The following is a 13,264-nucleotide window of genomic DNA, read 5'->3' on the forward strand; positions in this document are numbered from 1 at the left end:
AAACCTTTCCACCTCAACTGGTTGAAATCCAAGAAGAAAACAACACTGACATCGCTCGTGGAGCTTCAGTATGCAGGTGGCACAGTGGTACCACTGCTGCCTCACAGGGCCAGGGATCTAGGTTCGATTCTGGCCTCGGGTGACTGTCTATGTGGAGTTTGCACGTTCTCCCTGTGTGTGCGTGGGCTTCCTCCGGGTGCTCCAGTTTCCACCCACAGTCCAAAGATGTGCAGGTTAGGTGGATTTGCCATGCTAAATTGTCCTTAATGTCCAAAGATGTGCAGGTTAGGTGGGGTTACGGGGATAGGGCGGGGGAGTGGGCCTAAGTACGGATACGCTTTCAGATGTTTGGTGCAGCCAGAATGGGCTGATTGGCCTCTTTCTGCAGTGTAAGTGTTATATGGGATTCTATGAATAACACTGTCATCTCCAATCTCTCAGAAGAGAAACTCCAAGTCATCTTTGACACCTTTGCAGAAGCATATTAAGATTTGGTCGCAGCTTCAAGAAGACTCAAGTCCTTTCCCAACCTGCCCCAGGGCAGTATTCAGTCTGTCCATCCACCAAGATCAACGGAGATACTACACCAAACATGGAACATTTCCCTCCCTGTGGAGCCACCTCTCCTCTTAGGCTGACACCGATGCAGAGATCCAACATTGTATCCAATCCTCTAGCGCCTCCTTCAGGTGCATAAGGATGAGGGTCTTTGACAACATCCGTGCTGACACCAAGATCCATGTGTACAAGACAGTCACCCTCTCAACTCTTCTGTATGGCAGAGAACCTGGACTTCAACCAGGCCTCAAGGGCCTGGAGAGATACCATCAATGTTGTCTGAGTTGGATTCTCTGCATCAGCTGGGAAGACAGGTGCACTAACATCAGCGTCCTTGAAGGAGCCAAAAGAACCAGGATCAAGGCCATAATCATCCAAAACCAACTGGCCTGGGCCTGCCATGTGCTTAGAATGCCAGAATACCGACTGTCAAAGCAAATCTTCTCCGCCCAGCTTAAGGAAGATTCCTGAACAAGAGGAGGGCAAAGGAATAGAACAGTACAGCACAGAACAGGCCCTTCGGCCCTCGATGTTGTGCCGAGCAATGATCACCCTAATCAAACCCACGTATCCAACCTATACCCGTAACCCAACAACCCCCCCTTAACCTTACTATTTAGGACACTACGGGCAATTTAGCATGGCCAATCCACCTAACCCGCACATCTTTGGACTGTGGGAGGAAACCGGAGCACTCGGAGGAAACCCACGCACACACGGGGAGGACATGCAGACTCCGCACAGACAGTGACCCAGCCGGGAATCGAACCTGGGACCCTGGAGCTGTGAAGCATTTATGCTAACCATCATGCTACCGTGCTGCCCATCAAGAAGCACATCAAGAACACTCTGAAGGCTCCCCTCAAGAAATGCAACATAGATTTCAACACCTGGGAGACCCTTGCTCAGAAGAGATGTACTTGGAGGAACACAATTCATCCTCAGGATGCCCAACGACAAGAGGAAGCCTCGGAAAGGAATATCCGCAATCTCGAATCCAAGGACCAATCGTACTTCCCGGAAACATGCCAAGCGTGGAGTCAAAAATGCAGCTCTGGGATTGCGCTCATCAGCCACGTGAGGACCTATAGAATCCATGACCAGTGACAGAGTATCTTTGATGGAAAATTATACTCGTTATCGAGTGATCACTGAAGCAAGAGGAGTGCTGTACAACAGGACGAAGGGTGTCCTCAATATGAGGGCGGGACTTTGTCACCACGAGGACTGTGTGGTCTTCATTCCTATCAATACTGTCATGGACATGCTTCTGTGGCAGGCAGGTTGATGAAGATGTGGCCAAATAGAATTTTCACCCTTCTGTGGACCCAGCCTTGTGGTTTTGTCCTTTAAGACCCGGCCAGCTCTGTCAGCAGTGGTGCTGCTGAGCCACTCTTGATGCATTCTGCACCCTTGCCACCCTCGGTGCTTCTTCCAAGTGGTGTTGAACATGGAGGATTATAGATTCATCAGCTGAGAAAGGTGGAATGTGGTAATCAGCACGAGGTTTACTTGCTAAATGGTCAGAGTATGCAAAGATCGATAGAGTAAAGATAGAGCAGGGGTAGAGCTATATTTTGTGGCTGGAAGACGGTATTATCATCGTAAGGAACAAAGCCATGAAGTGCGTACACAACAAATTTAATTTGAAGCATTGAAAAACCAGGATTCAGTTTAAGTAAATAGGGATAAGGGAGATTAGTGAACAATACTTGATACAGGATAGGTTATAGTCAGCAAAGTGTGGATAGGCTGAAATTAACTGGAATTGAAGAATTAAAGTCTGACATGGACCCTGCGTAAAACGGATCAGCATATCTAAGTGAGCCATTAGGCTTATATAAATACCTGGACACTACTTTCACCCGGCATCTGGCGTTTAGTACTGATTTAGCACCGGACAAATGTGAGGTAATGCATTTTGGAAGGTCTAATACAGGTAGGGAATATACAGTGAATGGCAGAACCCTCAAGAGTATTGACCGTCAGAGAGGTCTATGTGCACAGGTCCACAGGTCACTGAAAGGGGCAACACAGGTGGAGAAGATAGTCAAAAAGGCATACGGCATGCTTGCCTTCATTGGCCAGGGCATTGAGTATAAGAATTGGCAAGTCATGTTGCAGCTGTATAGAACCTTAGTTAGGCAACACTTGGAGTATAGTGTTCAATTCTGGTCGCCACACTACCAGAAGAATGTGGAGGCTTTAGAGAGGGTGCTGAAGAGATTTACCAGGATGTTGCCTGGTATGGAGGACATTAGGTATGAGGAGCGGTTGAATAAACTCGGTTTGTTCTCACTGGAACGACGGGCGACCTGATAGAGGTCTACAAAATTATGAGGGGCATAGACAGAGTGGATAGTCAGAGGCTTTTCCCCAGGCTCGAGGGGTCAATTACTAGGGGGCATAGGTTTAAGGTGTGAGGAGCAAGGTTTAGAGTAGATGTACGAGGCACGTTTTTTACACAGAGGGTAGTGGGTGCCTGGAACTCGCTGTCGGTGGAGGTGGTGGAAGCAGGGACGATAGTTACATTTGAGGGGCATCTTGACAAATACATGAATAGGATGGGAATAGAGGGATACAGACCCAGGGAGTGTAGAAGGTTTTAGTTTAGACGGGCAGCGTGGTCGGCACAGACTTGGAGGGCCGAAGGGCCTGTTCCTGTGCTGTACTTTTCTTTGTTCTTTGTTGGTTAGTACACTGCCCCTCGGGGCATCTCGCAGGCCATTAGAGACCCCCATGGAGTCAGGAACATGGCAGGGTGGGTACCCTGGCACTCCCCTGGTACCCAGCCAGAGTAGCAGGCTGGCAGTGCCAAGCTGCCTGGGTGCCAGGTCAGCACTGCCGTGGGTCAGGGTCCTTGCCCATTAGAGGGCGGGTTCGAGGGGCCTCGAGAAGGTTGGGGAAGTGAAGGGGGGCAAAAAGCGGAGGGTGGAGCTGCAGCAATCTGGGCTGCCGGTGAACATGACGCCCTGATCTGTGATGATTAGTTCCTATTGACTAAAGTATGGCCTTGTCGGGGAGAAACTCCTCAAGGCCCAAAAAACCGGCAAAGTGCCGGTGAATAGTGAGGAGAATCTCGGGGAGAATCTCGGGGAGAATCTCTGGGAAAATCTCTGGGAGAATCTCGGTGTGACAGCCTCCAAGAAACATCCCGCCCAATGTGCCAAAAGCGGACTTTATTTTACTTCCGCTGAATTGCAGCCATAGGGGGTATGGGTGGTGTTGAGAACAAGGATTAACCATAACCGTATTGAATGATAAAGCAAAGCTCAAAGGGCTGAATGACCTCATCCTGATCCTATTTCTATGTTTTTTACCCATTCTTCAACAGGGGGGCTACATCAATGATCAAACTTTCCAATGATTGGTTTGCAGTCAGCCACTTAGTGCAAATAAATTCCTGGTGATTTGGTCTCTAAATGTTTGTGTCCCTCTCGATCCAGGCCTCTGCTTAGTGCTGTTCCAAACATAATTTAAAAACTTGACAAGGAACTGGTTGTGGAGGGAGATCCTCCCATTACGGGCGACAGCTCATTTTGGTCAAACCCACAGATCATCTTTTAACAGATTTCTTTAACTTGAAATTCCACTACCTGCTCCTTTGAAATGTGATGACAAAGAACAAAGAACAATACAGCACAGTAACAGATCCTTCAGCCCTCCAAACCTGTACCGGTCATGATACCAACCTTGGCCAAAACCCTCAGCACTTCCTTGTGCCGTATCCCTCTATACCCATCCTATCCATGTGTTTGTCGAGATGCCTTTTGAATGCCGTTAATGTATCTGCTTCCACAACCTCCCTTGGCAACGCATTCCAGGCACTCTCCACCCTCTGCATAAAAAAACCTGCCTCGCACATCTCCTCTAAACTTTGCCCCATGGACCTTAAACCTCTGCCCCCTGGTGACTGACCCCTCCACCCTGGGAAAGAGTGCCTGCCCATCCACTCTATCCATTCCCCTCATAATCTTGTAGACCTCTATCAGGTCGCCCCTCATCACCCGCCTCTCTAATGAAAACAGTCTGAGACTATTCAGCCTCTCCACATAGCTAACACCCTCCAGACCAGACAACATCCTGGTAAATCTCCTTTGCACCCTCTCCAAAGCTTCCACATCCTTTTGATAGTCTGGTGAGCAGAATTGTGCGCAATATTCCAAGTGCGGCCTTACCAAGGTTATATACAACTGTAACATGACTACTTTATACTTGATGCCCCGTCCAATGAAGGCAAGCATTCCGTATGCTTTGTTGACTACCTTGTAAACTTGTGTTGCCACCTTCACCATCTGTGGACCTGCACGCCCAGATCTCTCTGACATTTTATATTCATAAGAGTTTTACCATTTACGGTATATTTCCCCTCTATGGTAGACCTACCAAAATACATTACCTCACATTTGTCTGGATTAAATTCCATTTGTCATTTCTCTGCCCAAGTCTCCAACCTATCTATGTCCTGCTGTATCTTCTGACAGTCCTCAACACTATCTGCCACTCCACCAACCTTGGTGTCATCCGCGAACTTATGAATCAGACCGGCTACATTTTCCTCCACATTGTTTATGTACACCACAAACAACAGAGACCGAAGCACAGATCCTTGTGAAACCTTCCATTCAGAAAAATACCCTACGCAAAAATCAACTTCCACAAAATCCCTTTCTTTCGTGAACACTGATGCAAAGTATTCATTTAATACCTTGCCCATTTCCTCTGACTCAACACAGAGATTCCCCCCACCGTTCTTAAGTGGTTAAATTATTTCCCTGGCCACCCTCTTGCTCATTACATATGAATAAAAAGCTTTGGCATTCACCTTAATCCGACTTGCCAAGGACTTTTTATGACCCCTCCTAATTTCCCGCTTCAGTACATTCCTACTTTCTTTGTACTCAAGGGCTTCGACTATCCCCATCCTTCCAGACCATACAAAAGTCTCCTTTTTCTTTTTGACGATGTTCACAATATCCCTCATTATCCAAGGCTCCCTAAACGATCCATATTTATCCTTGATTTTCTCAGTAATGTGACCTTCCTGAATCCTAATCAACTGTCGCTTGAAAGACTCCCACATGTCCGATGTTGATTTACCCTCCAACAGCCGCACCCAATCCACATTCTTCAATTCCTGTCTAATGTTATCGTAATTTGCCCTTCCCCAGTTTAGTATCTCAACACGAGGATTATCCTCATCCCTATCCAAAAGTACCCTAAAACTTACGGAATTGTGGTCACTACTCCCAAAATGTTCCCCTACTGAAACCTCAACCACCTGTCCCGGCTCATTCCCCAATTCCACATCCAATACCACCCCTTCCGTAGTTGGACTATCTACATATTGCATCAAGAAGCCTTCCTGGATACGCCTTACAAACTCTGCCCCATCCAAACGCCTTGCACTAAGTGAGTCCCTGTCAATATAGGAGAAATTAAAATTCCCGACCACGACAACCCTGTTACCTTTGCACCTATCCAAAATCTGTGTACCTATCTGCTCCTCTATCTCTCGCTGGCAGTTGAGGGGCCTGTAATAAACACCCAACATTGTGATTGCCCCCTTCCTGTTCCTGTGCTCTATCTAGATTGCCTCATTGTATGAACCCTCCGAGGTGTCCTCCTGCAGTACAGCTATAATATTCTCCTTCACCAGTAATACTACTCCCCCACCCCTTTTACATCCCCCTCTATCTCTCCTGAAGCATCTATGTCCTCCAACGTTCAGCTGCCAATCCTGCCCTTCCTTTAACCACGTTTTTGTGATAGCCACAACATCGGAATTCCAAGTACTCAATAAGTGCTCTAAGTTCACCTTACCCGCTATACTTCTGGCATTGAAACAAATACACTTCGAACCACTGCGTTTGAGCAGACAGGTGATATTGTTCTCTTATTTTTGTTCTCTATTTCCCCTTCAGTTATTACACCTTCTAAGCTAACAATCTGGTTCCCACCCCCCTGCCATATTAGTTTAAATCCTCCCGAGTGACTCGAGCAAATCTCCCAGCCAGAATATCGGTGCCTCTCCAGTTTAGATGCAACCCGTCCTTCTTGTACAGGTCACACCTGCCCCGGAAGAGCTCCCAGTGGTCCAGAAATCTGAAACCGTCCCTCTTACATCACCAGCTCAGCCACGTGATGCCAAAACATTAATTTTTTTTCATAGTTAATGCATATTGTTTATTGTTCTTGTTGTACCAGGGAATGGATTAGGAATCCGGATTATTGGTGGGAAAGAGATCCCAGGACGAAATGGAGAAATTGGTGCTTATGTGGCCAAGATCTTTCCTGGAGGGACTGCAGAGCACACAGGCAACCTCACAGAAGGTAAATTAACTCTTCCCAATTCTATTGAAAAATCTTTAATGCACCACGTAAGGATATGACAGAATCCTTGCACCCATACCACGGTTTTCCTTTTAGGTCAGATATAATGGGTGCGATTGTTCAGCTCGTCATAATAATTAGGTAACGTTATGAGGCCGGTAAACCTCTCGCGAGATTTACAACGCTTGGGATGCCTTGTGAGATCTATTGAGATCTCGCGAGACGTGTTGATCTGGACTTCGCCCTCACTGGGTTAGCTTCATGTGAACCTCTCTGTGCCCGGGTTTTCCAAAGCACAGGATCAAACGCCTGGGAGACCTCACTGTGACGCCGTTTCGCCCAGTTTCCACAAACATGGACCAGGCATAACGGCACTTGGGCGGGTTTCCTAGAGTCTCCCAGCCTGGCAGTGCCAAGGATGCCCAGGTGCCAGGTTGTCCAGAGTGGGGATTGGGCCTGGGGCGCCATGCCCTTATGAGGTGGGGTGAGGGGTTTCGAGTACACCCACCTGGTACGATGCGGTGTTGGGGGGGCGTCCAGAGATCGCAGTGGAGGGTCGAGACATCAGGCATTTGAAAATGGCACCCCGATCTCTTCCTGTACTGACAAGCAGAGCTGATCAGAGCAGGAAATGAATGTAAATGCGGCCTCGACAGGCTGCTCATCGCCAGCTCAAACAATAAACAGAGTCCTGTTTAGTAATGTGGTCATTCTCGGCACTGCAGGGGGTGAGAAACACTCTGCTAAACGCCACAAAACGGTACTCTGGCTTGGAGTGAACAAGGGCCTGTTTTGCGCTGGATTGTTCTATTCTTTTTTGTTAAATCACGTCCAATATTTCTGGATTCTGGTTTGGTGTTGTGCCTGGTGCCAATTCTGTTGCGCAGTGAGCATCGCAGGAGTGGCCCAAAACAGGCTCCGGGTTGTGTGCACACCCTCGCTGGGTGTGATCCAGGTGATAATAAATGAGTCATTAGCCTCATCGAAATATGCTGAGTCAAGGCCGCATTCTCCCGGCTCTCGTGAGTCAGCGGCCGCACCGTCGAGGCCTCACTCGGGCGCTGATTAGTATTGGTCTCCACAAGCATGCTGGCCACTCCTGGGATCTCTGGGGCCATTGGAGCCAATTGGATGCTGGGGAGCAGGGTAGGCGGCAATGCCCCTACCACCCAGGGCACCCTGACAGCACCAGCCTAGCACACTGCCAGGATGCCAGGTTGGCACTGCCAAGGGGCAGGTGAAAATTAATGTGACAGAGGCTGCACATATATCCAAAGACTCGGCATCCGGGAGAGACTCAGCTGATTGCTGAGATTCAGCAGACACCCGACTGCTGACTTCCTTCCTGCCTCCAACCTCATGTATGTCAGCGACTGTGTGGTGTTCACCAGATTGTACCCCAGAAGCCTGTCCTCTAATGCCACCCACTGAGATGTGTGTCGTGGTGCTGGTGGAAGGTGGGGGTGATAGCTGTGATACCTCGATGGTGGTATCCTTGAAGCTCTCCTCTGAGGTGGTCTCTTGAGTGGCAGGTTGGGTGAGGGACGACTCAGATAGCTCGGCCCCATCAGATAGTGATCCTGCGAAAGAATGGACATGCGGTCACTGAGAGGGCAAGGTTAAATCTGTGGTATAGCAACAACTCATTGAGAAAGGTCATCTGGGTGAAGGGTCAGTGAATCCTCACCTCTGCGGCGCAGGCCAACCTCGCTGTCAGTGACTGCTCTCTCCTTGGGCAACCCCACGATCTCCAAGGCCCTTTCCTCATGGGGATAAGGACTCGGATCTCTGGACCTCCCACCCCGTCTTGGCCCTTTCCTGATTATTATGGAGTATGTCCTTCTGCGGGGACAAAGAGAGGGCAATATGAGCCGCACGCTTGATGGGTCAGGAGGTCCGTAGCAGGTAGCATGTGTGGACACTGCACCTGGACATCAAGGGGTTGTGCTGGTGGGTGCCAGCGGATGCTGAGGAAGAAGCTTGAAGAGATGTGGGAGGGTGCTGGGTGTCAGTCAGTGATTTGTGGAGGATGTGAGGTGGGTTGGGAATTTGAGGCGTAGGAGGCGGAACTGATGCCAGGAGAGAGGTGGTAACTTACCCCTGCAGCTCGGTGATGTTTGTTGATATTCTTTCGACATTGGGCAGCGGTCCTCCTGGTCATACTGTCCACATTGACAGCCGCTGCCGCTGCCCCCCAGCAGCATTGCTGACCATGTTGCTGATCCACCCTTCTGGGGAACAGGGTGCCCCACCTGCCATCCATAGCACTGAGAAGCCTGGTCAGGTCGGCATTGCCAGTGAGGAGCAGGTCCACACGCTGCCGTGTGTGTGTGTTGACGGAGAGTGAGAGGGGAGGGAAGGTTTAAAAGCAGCTCCTGCTTGTTAGCAGCGAGACATTAGGGTGCGACTCAGGTGAATCGGATTGCGGCGGAGCCAGTAATGGGGAGAATCTCGTGGGGGCTCATTTTCAGCATTTGCCGGAAAAAAAATTCTAATCTTGTCTTCATATGATTTACATTAAACCATTCACCAGGAACAGGGCTTCTTATCTCCTGCCATCTGAAGATTATTTGTCTGTTCCTATTTTTCCAGAGGCTGCACTTAATCTGCTCTAGCTCAATGCCTGTCCTTCTAACTGTAAGCAAATTTGATTCCCAAGACAGACAGAAACAGGGGAATGCATAATAAGGAACAAAGAAATGGCTGAGCAATGAGCAATTGAATACATACTTTGGTTCTGTCTTCACAAAAGCGGACACACATCAGATCCCAGAAATGTTGGAGAATGAAAGGTTTAGTGAGAGGGAAGAACTAAGGGAGATAAACATTAGTAGAGAAATCGTGTTGGGAACATTGATGGGATTGAAGGCAGATAAATCCCCAGGGCCTGAGAATCTGCATCACAGAGTGCTGAAGGAGGTGGCTCTGGAAATAGTGGATGCATTGGTGGTCATCTTCCAGGATTCTATAGACTCTGGAACTGTCTCTGCAGATTGGAGGGTAGCTCACATCACTCCAATATTCAAAAAAGAGATGTAGAAAGAAAGCAGGGAATTATAGACCAGTAAGCCTAATATCATTAGTGGGGAAAAATGCTTGAATCCGTTATCAAGGACTTAATAGCGGAACATTTAGAAAGCAGTGGCAGGATCAGTCAGTGTCAGAGTCAGCATGGATTTATGAAGGGAAAATCATGTTTGACAAATCTGTTGGAATTCTTTGAAGATGTAACCAGTACAGTTGACAAGGGGGAGCCAGTTGATGTGGTATATCTGGATTTTCAGAAGGAGTTTAACAAAGTCCCACATCAGAGATTATTGTGCAAATTTAAAGCGTATGGGATTGGGGGAAATGTATTAAGGTGGATAGAAAACTGGTTGGCAGAGAGGAATCAAAGAGTAGGGATTAATGGATCCTTTTCAAATTGGCAGGCAGTAACTAGTGGGGTCCCACAGGGATTGGTGTTGTTCGAGGTTAGTTCCAGGCACCCACTACCCTCTGTGCAAAAAACTTGCCTCGTACATCTCCTCTAAACCTTGCCCCTCACACCTTAAACCTATGCCCCCTAGTAATTGACCCCTCCACCCGAGGAAAAAGCTTCTAACTACCCACTCAGTCTATGCCCCTCATAATTGTGTAGACCTCTATCAGGTTACCCCTCAACCTCTGTCGTTCCAGTGAGAACAAACCAAGTTTATTCAACCTCTCTTCACAGCTAATGCCCTCCATACCAGGCAACAACCTGGTAAATGTCTTCTGCACTCTCTGTAAAGCCTCCAAATCCTTCTGGTAGTGTGGCGACCAGAATTGACACTATACTCCAAGTGTGGCCTAACTAAGGTTCTTTTCAGCTGCAACATGACTTGCCAATTTTTATACTCAGTGCCCTGGCCAATGAAGGCAAGCCTGCCGTATGCCTTCTTGACTACCTTCCCCACCTGTGTTGCCACTTTCAGTGACCTGTAGACCTGTACACCTAGACCTCTCTGACTGTCAATACTCTTGAGGGTTCTACCATTCACTGTATATTCCCTACCTGCATTTGACGTTCCAAAATGCATTATCTCACATTTGTCCGGATTAAACTCCATAATCCGGGACCCCAGCTATTCACAATATATATTAATGATTGGGATGAGGGAACAAAATGTACCATCTCAAAGTTTGCAGATGATACCAAATTAGGTGGGAGGGTGAACTGTGACGGGGATGCAGGGATCCTACAGCAAGATCTGGACATGTTGGGTGAGTGGGGAAATCAATGGCAGATGCAGTATAATTTGGATAAGTGTGAGGATATTCACTTGGAAGCAAAAACAGGAAGGCACATTCTGACCTCAATGGTTGTAAATTGGGAGAGGGGAGTGTGCAGCGGGACCTGGGTGTCCTTGTGCACCATTCGCTGAAGGTAAGCATGCAGGTGCAGCAGGCGGTAAAGAAGGCTAATGGTATGTTGGCCTTCATTGTGAGAGGTTTCGAGTATAGAAGCAGGGATGTGTTGCTGCAATTGTACAGGGCCTTGGTGAGGCCACATCTGGAGTATTGTGTGCAGTTTTGGTCCCCTTCTCTGAGAAAGGATGTTCTTGCTCTCGAGGGAATGCAGCAAAGGTTTACCAGACTGATTCCAACGATGGCGGGACTGTCATATGAGGAGAGATTGACTAGGTTGGGATTGTTCTTGCTGGAGTTCAGAAGAATGAGGGGGGATCTCATAGAGACTAATAAAATTCGAACAGGACTAGACAGGGTAGATGCAGGGAAGATGTTACCAATGATGGGTGTGTCCAGAACCAGGGGTCACAGTCTGAAGATTCAGGGTAAACCATTTCGGACAGAGATAAGGAGATATTTCTTCGCAGAAAAAGTGATGAGCCTGTGGAATTCATTACCACAGGAAGTAGTTGGTGCTAAAACTTTGAATATATTCAAGAGGTAGCTGGATATAGCACTTGGGGAGAATGGGATCAAAGGCTATGGGGAGAAAGCAGGATTAGGCTATTGAGTGGGATGATCAGCAATGATCTTAATGAATGGCAGAGCAGGCTCGAAGGGCCAAAAGGCCTCCTCCTGCTCCTATCTTCTATGTATCTATTTAACTATGTAAGACCTTGCTGGAAAGTTCTGCTAATTCAGGTCCTTGAGGGGTGCAATGTTTGTCAGCAACTCATGCTCCTGATATTGGGCCTCAGGGTGTACAAGGTATAAGCATTAACTAGCACATGCTCTTACTGTGAGTCAGGAGTGTTAGCACTAACCTTCTTTTACTAAATCTATACATTTCCCCAAATGCTTAATATGCCTGCAAAACACGGAGATACAATCAAACAAGAGTTGCACTGGTTTCAAATTGCCGTATGAAGAACCATCAGTATTCAGATCTACAGTTTTTGCAGAATCAGTAATGATACAAAATACTTCAGAAAAATGGCTTTGTATAATTTGTGGCAATGAGTTCATAAGATATAGGAGCCGAATTAGGCCATTTGGCCCATCGCGTCTGCTCCACAATTCGATCATGGCTGATCTCGATATGGTTGCAAAACTTGGAATTGAAATAACATTTAGCATTTGATGTAAATTGGGATCCCAGTCTATGAATCATTTGAAACATTATCTAAATCTGGCTGCTTAAGTGGAAAATGGATCAGTTTTTGAAAATTCTCCATCATGGGAGTTCTTCATCTCAGGTAGATTTACACTGATAGCATTGTAAACAGAAGCTGGAACCGTTTCTACCCGCAGCGGACCCGGACAATCCAGTGCTCAGCTCTCAGTCTGCTGCAGAGTAATTGAGAGAGCCTGATTGCTGTCATTGGTCAGCAACTCTATTATCGTTCAATCATATGACCACGGCAATGATAGAAGACCCACTGAAATGATCCTGGTCTTTTTCATCGAGCAACGTTCCTTGTCGACACTACGGGCTTTAAACATTCCGTTGTGTATTTCAATATCGCCGCTTCACCAGAATATACACACTGACAGTAGATACATTCAAAACTTTCACTTGACCAACGCAAGCACCTCCGCACTCGTAATGTGTTGAAAATGTAAAGCCTAACACAGATACATTTGTTTTTGACACAGGTAAAGGAATGATCGATGAATGTTTCTACAGAAGACTTTTAAAATTATGAAGTTATGTAGCGCATCCTAGCATTCTGGGCAAACTGTTGAGTACAATCAAGATGATGTCTTAGAAGCAATTGGTGTTTGGTAGCACAGAGCTTGAGGACTGCAGGAAAAAGACATTTTGTCAAAGCTTTCATCCTGCACTCAGCAGAACATTTGCATGAATACTAAATATAAAGGAACCAGTAATTTATTCTCATGGGAATTGGTTGGCAAGTGGACTCCAATTGGTAGAGCACTG

At 47.4% G+C, this 13,264-nt stretch overlaps 1 protein-coding gene across 6 annotated transcripts in view; it reads left to right on the forward strand.

Annotated features, from left to right (window-relative positions):
- pcloa (piccolo presynaptic cytomatrix protein a) overlaps nucleotides 1-13,264 on the forward strand; it is a 543,385-nt gene that overhangs the window by 322,961 nt on the left and 207,160 nt on the right. For all 6 annotated transcript variants that reach the window (XM_038811992.1, XM_038811991.1, XM_038811990.1 and 3 more), the window contains one exon: nucleotides 6,766-6,891. In XM_038811992.1, coding sequence (XP_038667920.1) covers nucleotides 6,766-6,891 — 126 coding nt within the window. The remainder of the gene's footprint in view (nucleotides 1-6,765; nucleotides 6,892-13,264) is intronic.

Source organism: Scyliorhinus canicula, chromosome 11 (genome assembly GCF_902713615.1).
Source record: "Scyliorhinus canicula chromosome 11, sScyCan1.1, whole genome shotgun sequence".
In the NCBI taxonomy this organism is placed as follows: Eukaryota; Metazoa; Chordata; class Chondrichthyes; order Carcharhiniformes; family Scyliorhinidae; genus Scyliorhinus; species Scyliorhinus canicula.